The sequence below is a fragment of the Homalodisca vitripennis genome, chromosome 8, assembly GCF_021130785.1.
Source record: "Homalodisca vitripennis isolate AUS2020 chromosome 8, UT_GWSS_2.1, whole genome shotgun sequence".
Taxonomy (NCBI): Eukaryota; Metazoa; Arthropoda; class Insecta; order Hemiptera; family Cicadellidae; genus Homalodisca; species Homalodisca vitripennis.
The window spans coordinates 24659908-24673574 of NC_060214.1; the positions used below are offsets into that span (position 1 = coordinate 24659908).

The 13667-nt window shown below is 33.1% G+C and overlaps 2 protein-coding genes across 2 annotated transcripts; one reads left to right on the plus strand and one right to left on the minus strand.

Moving 5' to 3' along the window:
- Positions 1–2589: 2589 nt before the first annotated feature.
- Positions 2590–4740, plus strand: LOC124368072 (gustatory receptor for sugar taste 43a-like). The gene is made up of 5 exons (XM_046825346.1): positions 2590–3001; positions 3556–3830; positions 4120–4188; positions 4384–4473; positions 4672–4740. Exons 1-5 carry the CDS (start codon positions 2590–2592, stop codon positions 4738–4740), a joined length of 915 nt encoding a protein of 304 aa, XP_046681302.1.
- Positions 4741–10542: 5802 nt separating this feature from the next.
- On the minus strand, positions 10543–12891 carry LOC124368073 (putative gustatory receptor 28b). The gene is made up of 5 exons (XM_046825348.1): positions 12687–12891; positions 11750–12024; positions 11045–11113; positions 10778–10867; positions 10543–10611 (listed from the first exon to the last, which is right to left on the minus strand). Exons 1-5 carry the CDS (start codon positions 12889–12891, stop codon positions 10543–10545), a joined length of 708 nt encoding a protein of 235 aa, XP_046681304.1.
- Positions 12892–13667: the final 776 nt, after the last annotated feature.

Sequence of the window (13667 nt, forward strand, 5' to 3'; positions counted from 1 at the left end):
GTTAGATGCATGTTATAATGCATACCAGAATTTCTCTTAAGACTTTTCAACATCCAAGTAAAGTGGCTCTATGATACTTCTGTTGGAGTGTATGACCTATTCAATCGTTATTCAGATCAGTGATATTGCTTTTGAAACTTTAAAACCTAACATTTAATGTCTAAATATATGATGTTAATCTAGGCTGATGAGACAGGACAGACGATCTGCAAGTTGATCAACAATGACCTGGACCCTAACCTGAGAAAACAGGTAATTATGATTAATAATTGATATAGCTATAATTATTATATCCATACAACAACCACTGAAACTACCAGTTTTAGTGGTGTGTAGTAGTGATCTTATAGTAATAATATATCTGGATTTTGATATAATACAGAAAATTAAGTCCATGTTGCTTTTTTTATTGGAGTTTTAATGGAAACGTAATGAAAATGTGTAAACTTGTCTCTATCAAAGTGTTAAAACCTTCGTGAATATTTTCCAGCTGGAAGGTTTTCTCCTGCAGTTGCCTTACCACAATGCAAGATTCTCTGCTTTTGAATTTTTTCCCGATCAAAAACGAGACCCTCACAGCGGATAGTGATTACTTTGTAGAAAAAGCTCTCTTTTCTCTACTAATATATGGGATTCTGTATAAATCTATTTATCTATCGTCAGTATAATTTTCTTATCCACTGAAAAATTTCACATCATTTTCAAATTAAATTTTTTTATCATCAGTATAATTTTTGTTCTTACAGTTAAATTTCGAGGCAAAATAAACTGACGGTTACCAAACATGTTATAGCATGTAGACTGATAGCGTGTTCTGTCTGTACAGATGGATGGAGCGGTGACAACTTTCCTGGTGATACTGATCCAGTTCCAGACTGAACCATCAATTACCTAGACTAAAGAAGCATAAGCGTTAGTACAGAAGCACAGAATATAAACTTAGTCTTCTCTTCAGCATACATTCACATGGTATAATTGGATGTAATTTAGTAACACATATGATTCAGAGATTTTTGTGAATTGACAATCAGGCTTGCAATTAGGTTTCTGTAAAGTTGAACAATTGTATTTTCATGTGTTTATTAAAATATATATTTTTTTTTTATTAAAATCCTAATTATTTATGGATGTATGAGTATTTACAATTATAACAGTTTATAAATGCTACATTTAAATTAACATAAATTTTTTTTATAATAATTAATTTCAAAATATATTTCACATGAAATTTTCACTTATTTACTTTCACTTATTGTTTTATAAGGTTTTTAGGCAGGTGCATGTAAATACATTCCATAAAATACGACTATATTTGTACATTTGGAGGAAAATAAAATGCGTTTTGGAGAATATATTATGGTAATTTTTATAGCATATTCCCCACTCTACTTAATAAACTCGTTAGCTATTACTTTTTGAGTTAGAAGATTTTGGATTACTTGTTATTTTGAATATCTTTGGTTGTTGTTATTGATAGAGCGTTAGCAAAGCCAACCACTCGTGGTATTGAAAAAAAAATCTGTCAGTCTGTCCGCTCGATATTTTGAAGACGAACTGAGTTAGATTTTGTTCCTGTACTCAAAATAGCATAAAATAGCAGAATAAATACATTGTTTAAACAACCTGTAAATTGTTATTGTTCATCCATTCATATCACGGTTTGTTATTCCAAGATTTTTGTACTGTTTAAGCCTTTATTAAATTTTACAGCAATCATTTGGATATTTTAATGGGGTGAGGGGTGGCGTGAAAATATTTGTATCCTTTAAAAATTCCAAGTATCTTAATAAGTATAGTGAAGATTGTGCATCAATATCTAAATCAGTTTTGGATATATCCAGGCGTATGATGATTTAATATACATCCTGCGCGTGCGGGCGCGTTTGTGTATGTGTGTGTGTGTGTGTATGTATGTAAGTATGTGTAAATTTTCATTAAAAATTCTAATTTAGGTAAAAGGTGTATGTAAGTACCATGTATTCGATTCAAATCATCCTTGTAATAGCTTGAATCATTACGCCATAGTGACTAGCACTTAATCATCCTCGCTCAGAGCCGTGAAAGTATACAAATATTATCATTAATGCTTAACTATTTGAACAATGAATTATTTATACATATTTCCATTACGTGATAAGCACTTTGTTATGTGCTCATCTTGTCAAATTTATTTGGACTACTATTGAATAGGCTTAGTAGTTGTAGTAGTTGACTGGTCAACAAAGAGCTCGTTCCAATTACTTACTCGAGTTGTGAACCAAATAGAGTATAGGAGTAGTAAGGTTTTCGCGAAATCTCAACAAAATCAGGGCTGATAATTTACAATAAGAAAAAAATATGAAAAGTTTTTCTGATAAGATGCTCAGGTTTTGTCGAATAGTTGGAGGTCTACCAGTGGTATGTACTTCTTCAGCTGGAGGAAACAAAGAGCTCACATTTTCCAATACAGGATTCCTGTGGAGCATAACCTTAGTCATACTCCAAGAATCACTTTCCACCATCACTCTATACACGTATTTCATGACCAAATTGGATGATCTTTTACTGTATTCGTTGGACAGATCCATTGCCATTATAATAACACTGGATATGGTCTCCCTACAAGTGGTGGCAGCTGTCATATTCTTTAGCTCCGCCTGGAAGTATCCAAGACTCTTCAAAGTCTTTGACACTCTGGAAAGAGTCTACCAAGATCTCCAGCACAAGACATCAGAAATCAAGGGCACAGTGAAGTTTTTGGGAGTCTACGCTGCTGCACTAATGTCAGTCACCTCTTCTGAGCGCATAGTAAGTGTGAGTTACAATGGGGCAACGTTCGAATATCAAATTTTATTCGCAACTTTCTTCGTCACCGCGACACTGCTGTACTGCTCCCAAGCTGTCCTGCTCGTCCACTTCACACATGTGGCTCAAAGTATCGCAAAGTCCTTTGAAATGGTCAACGCCAAGATTGAGATGGAAGTTACAAGCCCTGCCAGTATTGACGGCTCTTATGCAAGATGTAAGCATAACGATTATTCGACGCAGTGTGCTATACAACAAATAATATATAACAGAATAACAAATTATACATAACTTAAACTGTACAAATCAGGAAACCATTAATAATACTAACAATTATACGACTATCTTAAACAACAAATTTGACAAATTATACATAACTTACATTCTAAAAAAAGGAAACCAATAATAATAAAAACAACCATACGACTATCATAAAAACCAAATACGACATCATCTGTTACGTAGAATATACTTATAAATTTCAACAAAAATGTGAATAAAAGAATGGAGATTCATCATATATAATGAATATTAGCCTACATTTCAAAATTAGCTAATGTATTTATTCAGTATTTCCTTAATTTATTTTATTAGATTTGTTTAGTACGTTTTTAGTTCTGGATAATAGAATGAAGTTTTGGTACACATTTTTGATTTGTTCACTACATGTTTAGTTTTGTAACTTATAGTTTCACAGCTCAATTATTTCTTCCCGTTAGTTAACTGCTATGAGGAATTGTTTTGTATGTAAGAGTATTTTGTGATTTTTAGGCACTATGCAGTCTAAAATCAAGAAACTGAGGACTCTGATGAACACCTACTGGATGCTGTGTGACGCCGTACACCAGGCTAATGTCTTCTACTGCGATCAGCTGATGGCCGTTACCTTCTCCTCATTTCTCCACATCACTGTCACCTCTCACTACTTTTTCCTGCTCCTCAAAACTAGTGAATTGTTCATCATAACTAACGAAGGAGCTTGGATCTTGCTTCACATCTGCTACGTAATGCTGTTGCTAAACTCGAGCACGGTCGTGACCAACAAGGTAAATATTATATTCTCACATTCTACCTTAACTTTTACATGTTTTGTTTCAAACATAACACAGAATATGTTTTAATCACTGTGAAATCAAAAAAGTATAATTATAAAAGCTGCTTGTTTTCGAAATACCGTATTTTTGGGACCCTTCAGTGCTTTTCCACATCCAGGTAAAGAGGCCCGTTGACACATATTTTGGAGTCTATGAACTATTCAAGATTTGTTCAATACAATGATATTACTTTCAGAGATGTGACAAATTTTTAATTTATAAATATATGATGTTGTTCTAGGCTGATGAGACAGGACAGGCGATCTGCAAGTTGATCAATAAGGACTTGGACACAAACCTTAGAAAACAGGTAATTTCTCATAGCTATTTAACCACTGACTCGACCAATTTAGTATGGTTTAGTAATGGTCTTGGTTATATAGTAATAATATATTGTACTGTTGTTACAAGACTTAGAAGATTCAAGGTCCACGTTTATTTTTTCATTAAAGTTTTAGTGCAAACGTGATGAAAATATGTAATTACCTTTGTGAGTGTTTTCCAGCTTGAAGGGTTTCTCCTGCAGTTGCCTCACCACAACGCAAGATTCTCTGCTCGTGGATATTTCCCGCTCAACAACGAGACCCTAACAGCAGTTAGTGATTTCTTTGTATTAATAATTATCAATTTTTTAGTAATAATTTCGATGATAGCAATATACGATCATGTATAAATTTATTTATACTCAATATAGTTTTAGTTCTTACAGATACATTAACATCTTAACAAGATAAACCGACGGCTACAAAATATGTTATAGCATGTAGACTAATAGCGTGTTCTGTCTGTACAGATGGCTGGAGCGGTGATAACTTACCTGGTGATATTGATCCAGTTCCAGACTGAACCATCATCCACCTAGACTTAACAGGCCTAGGAGTTAGTACAAAAGCACTGAATATAAACTTAGAATTCTGTTCAGCATTCATTCAAGTGATATTATCGAATGTAGTTTAATACACCCTCTGATTCAAAGAATTATTTGCGTCTTCACAATCACGCTGACAGTTAGGTTTGTGTAAAATGTTCATAATTTAATAAGTGTTTGATCAAATTATTAATGTGGGCATTCATATATCAGAATACACTGATATAAAATAACACTGGTTGCATAATCTAAAACTAAGATTAAAAATCAATTTTGTGAAGTTCTACGTATATTTATTCTTATGTTCTCTTATATTGAAAACCCTATTTACTCTTGCATTACTCTAAATGTATAAATATAACATCAGTTTCATAAGCTTTACATGAAATGTGATTTCAAATGTGTTTTTAGTCAGCTGCGCCTAGAACCGACCAATAAAATACAACTATATGTGTATACATAATCATTTTGGAGAAAAATAAAATGCATTCTGCCCAATATGGTATAACACTTTTCAAAGCATTTCCTATCCTAATACATAAATGTGACACACATTACCTTTTGAACTTTGGTATTCTGGAATATCTTATTTATTATTATTGGTTAAGCGTTAGCTAAGATTATCGCTCGAGGAACCGGACTAAATATGATTTCTCTATGTCTCTCCGCTGTATATCTCTAAATCGAAATGATCTATAGATCAACATTATCCACGAAGCTTCTTTACTTTATGAGTTCAATTATGGTGTATGTCACATCATGGGATTTAATAAGAGTTAGCTAATATTTTTACATTCATTTTATGGGTAACGAGATAACAGATGAATAAATAAAATTGTAAATAAACTGAGAGTTTTTACCTGTGACATATTAACCAACACATCCAAACATAGACTTTGGCTGCAACCCTTCATTAAGTAGAGGCCCATAATTTATCTTCTGTTTTCCAGAAGATGTATAAACTTTCTTTCCTCTATGATCATATGCCACTTTGTGTGTTATTAATTAAATAAACTGCAGAATTGAGCCTCAGCGAAGTCTCGTTATGCGGCACGTGGTATGGCGTACTCATTACTTGTAAGGAATCACGCTGAACCTTATGGCATGATTATAAACCTCTATGTTAATATATTGTATTATTTATAAAACTATCTTTAACGAGAAAATTTCATAGAGTACCCTGAGTTCAAACATATGCATAGGAATAAACCAACAGCAACATAGAGAGATACACGTTGTTTCAATATCTGTGTATTTACCTAAGAGATTAACATATGGTAATATGGTTTCCTTCAATAGGTTGTTTAATATACCTCTCAAACTAGATATTAAAATCTGTTACATTGGCGATATGTAACTGAAATAAAAGTACTATAAACGAGATTAGCATATTAGAATAACTAAAAAAATACTGAATCATTTGATTATTAACGATATACTTAGGTTTAACTAAATTTCTGAATAATACAAAATATTGTAAATGAAATATAACTATACTGATTTAAAAAAAAATTTAAATATAGTGTTACCTGCTAATATGCAGACATTGCAGTTCTTTGAAAAGTCAGTTTATTAAATAAATAGCAAATTTTTACAACTAAACGCCCCTATAAACTGACATAACCATAGCAATTGTAATACACGAATCATGTGCTGATATATAATATGTAACGCTGTAAAATTTGCCACAACAACCGCATTCAACTGTTATCACCAACATTACATGTTATAACAAGCTGTCTCGTGTCTGTGACATGTGAATGTGCGTGTGTGCGTGTTCTCTTCGTTAACTTCTCTTATAATAATAATAATAATCATTTCATAAAAATAACACCTGGTGCACTTAATTACACAGTCATAAATGTATTGAAATGTTAACACTTAATATTTAGATTGTCACTCACGTGTGCCATCAGAATCGAGGGTAGATTTTATGCCAATCAGAACTATTGTATAAATTGTTTCATCTTTGTACATCCTCCCACCGTTCAGTGAATTCCTCTATTGAAATATATGTTTACTCAAACTGGAGACTTCTACACGTAAAAAACCTATGAATGAAAGGGTTGCTTCAATGTGAATATTGAGTTTAGCATCAAGTTCAACCTCCTCTTAGTGCCGCGCCTGGAATATAACGCTGTCACAGACTTGACTCCTGGAATATAGTGTCTACGGACATCTAAAAATTCGGCAATGAAGAAGTTTAAAATGAAATCTCTACATCTTGTCGACATCAGAGGCACTCAGATTACACTAGAACTTATAGTGGGCGGAGAGGTGTGATGAGAACTTATGAACATTCACACAAACTAGAGCTTTGGAAGGGCAAGGAACCATACAAATCCTGTAAACCTCAAGGAGTTTATTCTAAAGCTGTTATTCTATATTATATTCTGAAACTGTACCTCTTTCTCGACTTTTGGTGATGGATGTGACTGTCCTAAGTGTTTCTAAGTCCTCTTCGAAAAGGCTCAATATTCGTTTCAGCTGTGTATTGAAGCACTTTCCCGTTAAAGGTTGAATTAGTTTATAAAATAAGCAAAAAACGGTGCAAGAATCAATCCTTGAGAGACTCCAAGTGTCACTTTTATTTTAACTTGCAGAGCATTTTGGCATCTTTACAAACTGCACTCTGTCTCAGAGATAACATGATTGCATTCCTCGGATGCTAATTGTCTCTAACTGACTCGACACTGTCTCATGCAGCTCACAGTCGCAAGCGTGAGAAACATTTAGAAATGTGACTTGTATCTCTTCATTCTAGACTTTTCACAAACGTTATCAAAAGACCCATTGCGACGAAATCAATAGTGGGTAAAATTGTTTAAACCTAAATTGACTTAAGCCAAATCAGTAAATTCTTATTTAAGCTTCTTTCAAGTATTTTCAAGTAAGCATTTTCGACGATTTTCTAACGAATTGAAAGAGTAATATGGTACAGTCATTACCTATTTGGTTGAGGCCGCCATGTTAAAAAGATCCTTAAAAAAAGAATGGTAAACATTAATTTTACCCCTATATTCAACATATCGAGTTACTTAGGATTTTATGTTCCTTTCTTATCTTTAAATGTCAAAAGATGTATGAATTATTGCGCATGCCTCAGTAAAATTTGCTACAGGATTAATGTTTTGGTTATTTTAGAGATGTAAGATGTTACTTGGTTGGATAAATTTCCGAGTGTTTTCCCCTTGGAGGCATGGGGTTTTAAATTTAATTGACTGTCCATGACCTCCGGAGCAGGGTCAGATATGTCTGTATCAAACACAGGTATATTTGTAGCGATTGCTTTATATAAATTGCTCAATGCTACATTGTAAAGAAGCAACGTCGTTATAATAAGTAACTGAACTAAGAGCCTTATCATCTATCACATAATCTGTAACAATTGTAAAATTTACAAAAAGAACTACTTAAAAACTGCTATCATTACATAATATTATAACAAGCTCATTCTGTCCATGACATAGCATGTGTGTACATTCTTATTTCATTTCATTGTTGTCTCATAAAAATTAGAGAAATTCTGCCTTCCCAATGAAGGTGCCAATTATATCCTTCTTTGCATCCCCAAGGTATCCCATCTTGGAACAACGAGATCATAGGGTTTTGGATAGAAATTGGTTTCGTCCAATAACACAGTCAAAACACAAGTATGATTATTGTATAATGGGCCCAATGACACTGTTGATAATGGGTTAGAATGCAATATCGGAAAAGATCTATTGTCACCTTATAAAACTACTATAAAATATATTTAATTAATGTACTTGGTTATACTCTGTACGGTAATGACACTTTCTGTTTGGAAACTTTCACAAAATGGTTGTACTGACAGTACATTCTAGAACAAGTTAATAAAATTTACAATTCTTCTTTTTTGAGCTATTGGTTTGAGCTATCAAATAGACATTTTCCTCTTTTATTGTAGCTTTCTATTCCAAAGTCGGCCTTTATACTTTTAAAACATAACAATTTACACTCACTTCGTTACTGGACCTAGATGAAAATATGAGCATTGATCTAATATCCTTATAAATTCCCTAAATTTGTTGAATAAATCATTGATTTGTATCTCAAAACGGGTTTTCCAAATAGGAATTACATGCGTATCCAATTTACATGTAAATCTCATAAGAATCACAAAGATCTGACAAAGGAAATTCTAAAATAAATTATACTTAGTACAATCATTGTTCGCATAAGTTTCTCTGTGACGTTAATTAGCCAGATCTGTACGACAGTCAATTCAAATATGGCTGGCGTTTACAATTTAAAACATTCACAACATTATCAATCCATAGAAAAAACAAAGTTTCCTGGTATGTTTTATATTGAGTGTGATAAAATTTGGTGTTTGGAATATGAATAAAATAGGAATCTAGAATACAGAACATGGTTCTTCCGTCATTTACTAACATTGTAATTATTAGATCAGATTATATTTGTTTTATTTGTTGAAAAATAAGAAGAAGCTATTTTCAACTAACACAGGATATTGTTTTACAAATAACGATGCAATACAACGTAACGAATCGTCATTGTCGAGAATGATGAAATAATATTTTTGCGCTATAACATGAGCTGAGCCTTCCAAGAATATTAATTCTGTGAGAGGACTGTGATAATGACTCAGAAAAATAGCTCCCGAAATATTATCTCTTGTTTGGCTAATAGAGATATTAAGGGAAGGAGTATTCTCCACTTACGAGTGCTTGGATGAGGAATATCTCGCTTTTTTAAGGAATATCAGTGGATGTGTAGGTCTTAACTCCGGGAGGGTCGCCGTCAATCAACCAGGAGAGTTCATGCTAGTTATCGAATATTGAAATAGTTATAGAGTTTTCTCATTTTAAATACAAAAATGTTTGGAAATGCTATAATCATTCTAAAACACTAAGAGGTGTGAATTTTTATACTGAACGAAAATAGTATACCAAGCTGGTCAACGAACTAGTTATTTATAAGTGAAAATTTTGTTACAAGTTGAAACTTTTTAAGCACTCCTTTCACCAAATCCTGAAGATAGAAAAATATTAATGGGGGTTAAGTTTATTAATATATCGAACACAGTTTGACGTACAACTATTTTATTAACAATTTACCATATACATGATGTAACAAAAAAGTTGGGCTGACTGTGCATTTTCAGATTTTATGTGCGATTCTAAGGTAAAACTCAAGACTAACATTTTTCTAATATCTACTTGGTTTAGCCGCTAGCCGCCATTTTGTATTTGTATTAACAAATTATGATCTCTAAAAATAGTATAGGTAGGTAAGCAGACACGTTTTAATAGGTTATAGAAAAATAAAAAAAATATGTTATTTTTTTTAATATTAACAAAATGGCGTCTGTTGAAACACAATCGCTAGCGCTCAGCCAAAAATACGTATAGCGAAAAATGATATTCCAAAATAACAAACACTCTAACATTCATAATTCAAGAAGAATCCTTCGGAATTTATGTATTTTTTAAGATTATGCTTTAAAAATTAGTATAACATATTGTATAAAACGCATTTTATTTTCCTCCCATATTTGACGAATACACATATACGTGTATTTTATGTAATTTAATTAGATGCAGCTGCCTAAACAATAAAACTCTTTATTAAATCAATAAACTCGCTGAACAGTTTATACATTGCATGTTGCCAGCGTGAATGTGAATGTACAAACCATATATTAGAGGTGTTACTAAACAAAATCCAATTATACCATGTGAATTTATACTTAACAGAAGTCTAAATATATATTCAGTGTTTTCGTACTAAGTTTTAAGCTTCTTTTTTCTAGGTGGGTGATGGTTCATTCTGGAACTGGATCAGTATCACCAGGTAAGTTGTCACCGCTCCAGCCATCTGTACAGACAGAACACACAGTCAGTCTACATGATATAACATGTTTGTTAACCGTCTGTTTATCTTGTCATGAAATTTAACTCTAGAAAAGAAAATTATACAGACGATAGATGGATAGATGGATACAGAATCCTATATGTTAATAGAGAAGCGAGTAATCACTAACCGCTGTTAGGGTCTCGTTGTTGAGCGGGAAAAATCCACGAGCAGAGAATCTTGCGTTGTGGTGAGGTAACTGCAGGAGAAACCCTTCAAGCTGGAAAATACCCACAATGATTTTTACATATTATATGCCCTAAAACGCTAATAAGAAAACCAACGTGGGACTTCAGACTTTTGAAGTCTTCTAGTAACATTCCAACAAATTATGACTATAAGACCAAACCCTTATTAAATTGGCCGAGTCAGTGGTTAAATAGGTATGAAAAATTACCTGTTTTCTCAAATTTGGGTCCAAGTCCTTATTGATCAACTTGCAGATCGTCTGTCCTGTCTCATCGGCCTAGAACAATATCATATATTTGGAAATTAAAAATTTGACACATCTCCTAAAGTAATATCAATGTATTGAACAAATCTTGAATAGTTCATAGACTCCAAAGAATGTGTAAACGAGCCTCTTTACCTGGATTTTAAATATTACTTAAGGATTTTTGTGGTGAGTAATAGTTGCGGGAAGAAATTCCATACTCGCGCTACATCTTATCACCAGAAGTAGGTGGCCGACTCGGAGGTTTCTGAGGGCTATCAAGGACTTTTAACGGATCATGAAATATCTCTTGGCACCCCTGAAGTCATTTATGAGCATACAGGGGAACCTTATCTCTACAACCTATACTATAAACAGTTCCTTGTTGGGAATCTCTGATAGGTGCAGTAACGAGAAAACTTGAATGACATTTGGAAAACTATTATTTTTTGTCGAGTTGGGTATTGGTCAGCTTCATGGCATAGAGACCAAAATCCCTTTCAATATAAAATATCAGGAACGATTGCAGTAGGATAGTAGACTAGCCGAAAACAAACAATATATGTAATAAAACTTTTTTGATGTAACGGATTTGAAATAAATTCTAAGTTTTGTTAGATAAAAAGCCATGCACACCTTAGGGTGGGATTTTCTTAATGTAACATTTACCTTTTTGGTGACATCTGTACTTGAGGTTAATAACAGAACAACGTGGCAGATGTGAAGCAAGATCCAAGCCCCCTCATAAGCCATTGTAAACGCTTTACCAGTTTTAAGGAGCAAGAAAAAGTAGTAAGACGTGACAGTGATGTGGAGAAATGAGGAGAAGGTAACGACCATCAGCTGATCGCAGTAGAAGACATTAGCCTGTTGTACGGCGTCACACAGCATCCAATAGGTGTTCATCAGAGTCCTCAGTTTCTTGATTTTAGAAAGCATAGTGCCTAAAAATCACAAAATAATCTAATATATAAAACAATTTCTCTACCCCTTATACACGTTCTAGAACAGACAGGTATGTAATTTTGATTGTATCAGGCTTCTTAATCCATTATATATATATATATATATATATATATATATATATATATGCTATGTAATATAATATATATATATTATATTATATATATATATATATATATATATATATATATATATTATATTACATAGCAATAACTCTTTTAAGCGTAAGAATGACTTATCGTTGCTTAAATATTGTTAGGAAACATTTTGAGAGGCCATTAAAATAGCACATAAGATTCAGATCAATTAGAAAATTGTTTCAACCTAGATGGAACATACTGATACACATACTAAACCTGATTCTAAAGTAATACATTCATGGAATGGTGAAATCACACACCAGTTAATTGTGATATTTCAGTTGATAGACTTAATTTAAAATAAATCTCTATTCCTCTCTCTTAAAATACTGTTATTTTGTCTTAAATAAGTAAATATATTGTACATAACAGATTATTTCAAATTTGTTGTGTATTATATTTATGTATTTATTATTATTATTACTTTCCTAATTAGTTAAGTTTTATTTCTGTGCAGTCTGCTATTCATCAGAAAATTGTCTGTGAATAATCGTTATGCTTACATCTTGTACGGGTGCCGTCAACACTGGCAGAGCTTGTGACTTCCATCTCGATCTTGGCGTTCACTATTTCAAAGGACTTTGCGATACTTTGAGCCACATGTGTGAAGTGGACGAGCAGAGCAGCTTGGGAGCAGAATAGCAGTACAATGGTGACGATGGATATTGCTAATGAAAATGCTTCGTCACTGTGGTTCATAAGAACCATTCGGTAACAAATGGAAACTAAACTACCATTAATGCAACAGCGTAGATTCCCAAAAGTGTAACTGTTCGCTTGACTTCTGATGTATTATGCTGGAGTTCTTGGTAGACTCGTTCCAGAGTGTCAAATACGCCTGCGAGTCTGGAATTCTTCCAGGCTGAGCTGAAAAATGTGACAGCCGTCACCACTTGTAGGGAGACTAAATCCACTGTTATTACAATGTCAATGGATCTGTCAAACGAACGCAAGTACTGATCATTTAGTTTGTCCATGAAATGCATGTAAAGAGTGATACTGGATAGAAATTATTGAAGTATGACTAATGTTATGCTCCACAGGAATCCTGTATTGGAAAACGTGAGTGCTTTGATTTCTTTGGCCAAAGAAGTACTTTCCACTGGCAGACCTCCAACTATTTGACAAAATCTAAGCAATTTATCAGGAAAACTTTTCATTTTTCTGTGAAATATCTGCTTGGATTTTTCTAGGATATAGAAAACCTTACTATATTCTACTTTGTTCGGAACTCGTGTAGATAATTGGAATAAGTGCTTTATTGACTAATCAATTGCTATTCAATATTATACCAAGTAATAGAAGGCTAGAAGCTCTAAAAGAAAATGCTTATCATCTAATGGAAATAATCATTGCTTGCTCAATGGTTAAGCGTTGACAGTAAGATTTATACAGGTTTCGTGGCGGCACGAAGAATATTGATGAATTGTCTTGAATAAATTGTTCTTGTTAACACCTTTGACTTAATCTAACACTTTTTTGTA